Below are 7,124 nucleotides of genomic sequence, written 5' to 3'. Positions count from 1 at the left end.
TTTCCTATGCAGTATTATCTGGTGTAAATTTGTTTCGTGGGAAAAGAATGGGGATCTAAGTCATCTAACTACTACGGAGTAGCTACTTCCTCCATCACTCTTTAATCATTGCATTTAATATCTCTTTGTGAGAAAAAAATAGACAGAGTGCAAAGATTAAAATGTGGTAGAGGGACTAACTTATTACGAAGTAATATTTAATACTCTCTCTGTCCTTTTATGGAGTTTCATTTCTCTTTATTATGTGACTAGTAAATGTTAGAAATGAGATTCTAGTAAACTTGTACGTCTATAATTTGAACAGTACTATATCGGTATTGAGTAGGGACTAGCTGAAGGCCTGAAGCTCAATAATTAGGATTCTCTCGAGTCTTAATAATCAATCAATCGATTTTTCTGTTTTGTGGGCTCAGAAATTAATTACATATCGTAGTTAATGGAATTATTAAATGTTAGAATATATCATACCATATCTGACAAATCTCATACATTATGAGGTTGGTTAGATATGGAAAGTATTATTTTTACAATAACTTGTTTCATTATTATTATTTTTTTTAAAACCAAATCAATTCATTAATAAAAAGTCATATGACATCTACAAAAGAAATCTCAAATACATAAATTTGAATCAAATTAAGATTTCTTTCATCAAAGCTACGATTGTTGAAAAGATCTTGCACTGTGGTACATCTCTCGCACACATCGCTGGAATATACAGCCTTTTCGGAGAGTCTGTCTAACGATTTGTTGTAGTCGTAAGAATGATTTTCATTTGATCCGCTTGAACGCATTTGAAAACTTAACAACTGTTATGATCCCGAACAATTTTTTACCAATGAACTAACAGTAGGGCAAAAGATGATCACCTTATCACACAAACAAACCTTAAACATAAACAAACAAACCCTAAACATAAACAAACAACTAAGGGTTCGTTTGACATCATTGTGGTTTTCTGTTTTTTAGTTTTTTGATTTTTAAAATTATATGATATACTACGTATGTCATTTAATGAATTAAAAATTAGTCAAACTTATTAAAATTATAATAATTTTGAAAACTGACAACAAAAAAGTGAGAACACCTTTTTCTTGTTTCCTGTTTTTGGTTTTCAAAAAACAGAAAACTAAAAACTAAAAACGATGCCAAACAAGCCCTTAACTAACAAAAATTAACGACTCCACCATAGGGAGACACTTGCTTCATTATTTAAATTCAATATTTAAACAAATAAAAAAATAATCTCTTTTTCTTTTTTTTCTTTTTCTTTTTATTTTTTTTTCTTCTAAAAGACCTTTTTTTTTTTATTAAGTTTTTTTCTTATTAAGCTTGACATGAGCCCTTGGAAACAAGAAACTTAAATGCAACAATAATTCAATAATATACATTTATAGATGTTGGGGAAACGGTACTATTATTATAACAATTTTTATTTTATACAAAAACAATTGAGCATGTGTTATGAGTGAGGATGAGAGAATTAGAGATAGATTGACAATAAGCAGGATCCACCGATTGGCCAAAGGGAAGAGATGTCATTCAATACATTTATATTTGAACTTAACTTATGGAGTAGTAGATTTAACTATTCTGGTTTTATCTTATATTTACACTTGATTAGACTTGAAACATACTGTATTTTTTATGCGGAACGAACAAAATAGTTCACCATCAAACATTTATATTACCATTACACCCCAAAGTAACAATAACGTTACAATCTGACTATACTAAGGATTACAGTACCGCTGTCAACATTCAAATTATTTACAAAAATGCTATATCTTCCGTTTTTTTAAATGCCCACTTTTTATAATTGTAGGGTACGTTGATGATCTAAATGAGGAGAAATCCACTAGGCAACTATAAACTTGAGTTGCGCGGGAGAGTACAATATACAAGCTAAGCATTGCACAACTACTAGTCTAATAGTATTTAAAGACTATGAAGAATGAACATATTATATGCTGTATTAGGTTAGATTTTTAGATCCTTGAATTTGGGGTTAGTGTTTCATGTTAGTAGAAAATAAAGAAATGTTTATTACGCAATAGTTTTGACTTTTAAAAGGTCAACATATAATGGCATCATCATTCTTATTGAGTTCTTCACATGCCGCAAAGCCAGCTAAATTATGCACTTTACTAGTTTTTCTTTGCAAGACTCAGAGATGCTTCCACCTTCCGTCAACCAAAATTAATCAAATTTCAGATTTTGAGATGCTTGAAGTGCGGTGCACTATTTCATTCTTGTTTCCAACTACCTATACCTTGATACTCAGTAAATAGCTCGTGTTTCTGATTAATTGCAACACTTGTCTTTTTAATCATTGGAACTTATATATTTTGTTCTCATATGTACGTGATTTATACACAGTGCAAGGATAGTATGTTTTATTTGATCTTAAACCGTACATATAATATTAGGTGTAAGACAATTTTTTTAATGCTAGTCATTTTCTTGTCAATATTTGATGTAAGACAAATTTGCAACACTTGTCTTTTTAATCATTGGAACTTATATATTTTGTTCTCATATGTACGTGACTTATACACAGTGCAAGGATAGTATGTTTTATTTGATCTTAAACTGTACATATAATATTAGGTGTAAGACAATTTTTTTAATGCTAGTCATTTTCTTGTCAATATTTGATGTAAGACAAATTTTGTTGTTTACCTTCTTGCAATGTAGACATACAGTGAAACAGAAATTGAGTAAGAATTATTGTGATTCATCACCCGAATGGCTAATATATTTTTTTTAAAAAAAATTAAAAAAAAAAATTAAATAAATAAAAATCGACCCATGTAAACGTTATAATAAAATAATCCGATTAAAGTTGAACCACATATAAGGCTACTACTAGTCCATTTGAAATTAAAGTTGGACGTATAAATTCATAGAGTTACATGAATCACGTTTGATATGGCATAGCAGTCATACCAATCAATTTATTAGGAGTGCTTCCTAGAGTTCCAACATATTGAGAAGACTGGCAACACCAATTTATACCAATCAATTCATTACTTGCACCATGAATATAAATAATCACATGGAGTAGTTGTTTCTTTGAAAATTATAGATACGTTGTGTAATATTTGAAAAAAACAAAGATTTGCCATTCTAATATTTCAATGACATTATACATCTATGATTTTTATTTTTGAGTAACCGAATTTTTTTTTTATGGTTGGAACATCACTGTTTTTTTACATGCAGAAAAAGTGATAAGTAATAATACTACAAAATAGTAAATTGGATAAAGCATTTCATGTTAATCTCTTAAAGTATCGTTTACCTAGATATACAGAGTGATAATTGCTATAGATAATGATGTCGTATGGCAATCTATTAATGGTCAAAGATTAATCACTCGTATCTCACAGATAAAACTTACGAGTACATAAATATCAATTGAAAACTTATGTATATAAACTCATTAAATGTGTTCGTTGATATTGAAATAAAATCGCGTCGTTTTCTGATTTTCTCCCTCTACACCAAAATCCAACAAAAATGGAAAGTGTGTCATTAAAAAAAACACGGAGGGAGTACATAAGTATCAATTGAAAACTTATATTTATAAACTCATTAAATGTGTTCGTTGATATTGAAATAAAATCGCGTGTTTTCTGATTTTTTCCCTCTACACCAAAATCCAACAAAAATGTTTTAAAGAGAAGTCATAAAGTAACAAATTTTGCCGTTGAATTCAAAAGGCAACATAGTCAGGGGTGAATCCCCCGCAACCTTGTTATTCAAGAGTGTCACACTGTCAAGATATCTACTTGGTACCAATTGTGCACCCTCACATTCTTCAAGAAGGATTACAGTTACAAAAACAATTTACAATTAACGTGAATCTGCCAAATTATAAATGTGAATATGTTATGTGAACCAATTTATTTACTCCGTATATAGTATCTCTTGAGTATAAATGTCAAGTGAATAAAACATTATTGGCTACGTAGTACTCCGTATTTTGTATTTTAATTTAATATCTCGAGGGTAATCACTCGTGAATTAAACCAGAGCATATTAGATTAGATTAGACTCGATTCAACTAATCCAAATTCAATCCGGATCAGGCTCGGGGGCGAAAGCATTTATTAGGCCTCAGAACTCTTTAAAAACACTCAAAACATCCTACATTTCACACATTCCATTCTCCCAACAAAATTTTAGTTTTTTTATTTTTCTGACAACAGGAAAAAAAAAAAAAATGGCAGAAACCATCAGCACTCATCATCAAACCATCAAAAACCCAGAAATTCAATACAAATCTTGGTTTTCCCCTGAAACAGGAATTTACAGCAGTAAACATCCCAAAATTAATCTCCCTAAAACCCCATTTCTTGACATTGTTTCTCACATTTTCTCTTACCATAAAAATGGAGTCAACAACTCTGTTCTTGTTGATTCTTCTTCTGGGTTTTCAATCCCATATTCTGAACTTTTTCCTCTTGTTAAATCCATGGCATGTGGGCTCCACCAAATGGGGATTTCTAAGGGTGATGTTGTATTAATTTTTCTACCAAATTCAATATATTTTCCAATAATTTTTCTGGGTATTGTTTATCTGGGTGCCATTGTTACACCCATGAATCCTCTGTCTTCTTTCTCTGAGGCAAAAAAACAAACACTTAGCAGTCATGCAAAATTAGCCTTTACTCTGCCTGAAAATGCTGAAAAGTTATCATCTTTAGGCCTAAAAATCATTCAAGTTCCTACAAATGTCATTACAGAAGAAACCCAGAAATTTCCTATGTTTTCCAACCTCATTTTTGGTAAAATTCATGAAAAGACTCAATTTTTACCCCCTAAAATCAACCAAGATGATACAGCAGCAATTCTGTATTCATCCGGTACGAGTGGTGCAAGCAAAGGTGTTATGCTTACACATAGAAATCTTATAGCAACATTGGAGTTATTTGTAAGATTTGAAGCATCACAATATAAAGAAATAATGGATCATGAAAAAAATGTATATTTGGGTGTTATGCCAATGTTTCATGTTTATGGGCTTGCATTATTTGGAGTTGGTTTGATTTCTTTGGGAACTAGCATAGTTGTGATGACAAAATTTGATATAAATGAGGTTGTGAAAGTGATTGATAAGTTTAAGGTGACACATTTTCCTCTTGTTCCACCTATTTTGGGAGCATTGACAGCAAAAGCTAAGAGTTTAGGTGGTGTTTTTGGGGCTAGTCAGTTGTGCAGTTTGAAGCAGGTTTCTTGTGGTGCTGCCCCTTTAACTACTAAAATTCTTGCTGATTTCTTGCACACTTTCCCTACTGTTGATTTTATTCAGGTATGTCTACTTTATTACGGAGTACTGTAATTGATTCATATGGGCCACTATGGCATTTATTTGTACTACGAATAGTATTGATTGTTCTACTCACTTTTCATTGTGTGTTTTATTTCTTTTAGTTTTGTATTACGTGATGATAAAGCTATCTTTAAGATGGGGGCAAAAAGAATTTTTTTTTTATAAATAGTTGAATATATGAGGGCATTTTGGGGATTTTGTGACGTAATAAGGGTAACATTAGGCGTTCATCTCTTAGATTATTGAATTTTGAATAAAGTTTGACTCATATACCAACCTATATGACAGGGTCATTTGGTAACATAATCTTGTAATTAGTCATACACGAAAGAATGTATCATAAAAACTGAATCTTATGTTGGGGTTAATTTTGCTTTGAAAATGGATTCATGAATAAGTTTTTTAATCACTATTGTAATAAACTTGTGACTTGAGGTGCAAATAAATTATCTAGTGAATAACATTATGCAGGGTTATGGCATGACTGAGACAACAGCAGTAGGAACTCGAGGGTTCAATGCACCAGGAAAAACTCACAAGTACACTTCAATAGGCCTCTTGGCTCCTAATATGGAAGCAAAAGTAGTTAATTGCAATACAGGTTCTTGCATGCCAACCGGGAAGGCTGGAGAACTGTTACTCCGCGGTCCTGGTATCATGAAAGGTACGTGACACACCGCCATTCATCTAATATACACTACATAATTTTACTAAACGAACATTTGGAATCTTAAACTTTGGACATGTATGAACATACCTATGACTAACACGAGTATTTGAGCCACGTATATATCATAGGTGTTGTTCATACGGAATTAAGTACGTGCATTTCTTACACGATCATAACAGGCCTGATGATGTATGTGAATTACAGGATATTACAACAACACAGAGGCTACAAGACAAACAATCGACGAAAATGGTTGGCTGTTTACTGGGGACATAGTGTATTTTGACAATGATGGTTACATATACGTTATTGATCGATTGAAGGATATCATCAAGTATAAGGGCTTTCAGGTATATACATACTTAACTTAACTAGAGCTTTTTACTGTTAAATTTTAGTCTAACAGGAATTCGGGTTTCTTTCAAATTTCTAATTACAGATTGCTCCTGCTGATCTAGAAACTATACTGATGTCCCATCCTGAAATAGCTGATGTTGCTGTTACTGGGTATGTTCTATATACGAGTACGCCTAAACTACTATGAAGTACGGAGTATTATTATTCACTAAGAAATTGTGCATATAATTGAAATCTCTAATGTCCATTCACTTATATCAAAGTATTACTAGAGATATCCAATTAACAACATAGTATCAATATTTCTGTCATTGTCATAATTTACGACATTATCAAAAACAAACAAATGATCTGATCTGAATTACATTTGTGGTGAAGAAGTATATGTAACATTTGTATAACATTACTGTCTCCAGTGTTGCTGATGACAAAGCTGGGGAGATACCGGTGGCGTTTGTGGTGAAGAAGCCAGGAAGCTTACTGTCTAGGAACGACATTGTCAAATACGTTGCAGACACGGTTAATATTTAATAACACTCTTTCCTTAAACATTATACTACCTCCGTTACATATTATTTGTATGAAGGAACATTAAGGTGATCGATGCTAATTGTATTAAGTTGTTGCAGGTAGCGCCACACAAGAAAGTGAGGGAAGTGGTGTTTGTGAATTCTATACCGAAATCAGTAGCAGGGAAAGTACTAAGGAGAAATTTGAAGAACTTACTGCCTTCCAACAGTTCTAAGCTCTAGTATATCT

General features: G+C 31.9%; 1 protein-coding gene across 1 annotated transcript; it reads left to right on the top strand.

Moving 5' to 3' along the window:
• The first annotated feature begins 4,223 nt into the window (after positions 1–4,223).
• On the top strand, positions 4,224–7,124 carry LOC145599026 (4-coumarate--CoA ligase-like 6). Its single transcript, XM_081655437.1, has 6 exons — positions 4,224–5,317; positions 5,810–6,002; positions 6,213–6,358; positions 6,448–6,515; positions 6,782–6,884; positions 6,995–7,124. Exons 1-6 carry the CDS (start codon positions 4,229–4,231, stop codon positions 7,115–7,117), a joined length of 1,722 nt encoding a protein of 573 aa, XP_081511563.1. The 5' UTR covers positions 4,224–4,228; the 3' UTR covers positions 7,118–7,124.

The sequence above is a fragment of the Chenopodium album genome, chromosome 20 (assembly GCF_948465745.1).
Source record: "Chenopodium album chromosome 20, dcCheAlbu1.1, whole genome shotgun sequence".
Classification (NCBI taxonomy): domain Eukaryota; kingdom Viridiplantae; phylum Streptophyta; class Magnoliopsida; order Caryophyllales; family Amaranthaceae; genus Chenopodium; species Chenopodium album.
Note: the sequence above shows the minus strand (reverse complement) of the source record. Positions and strands in the feature narration are given on the sequence as shown.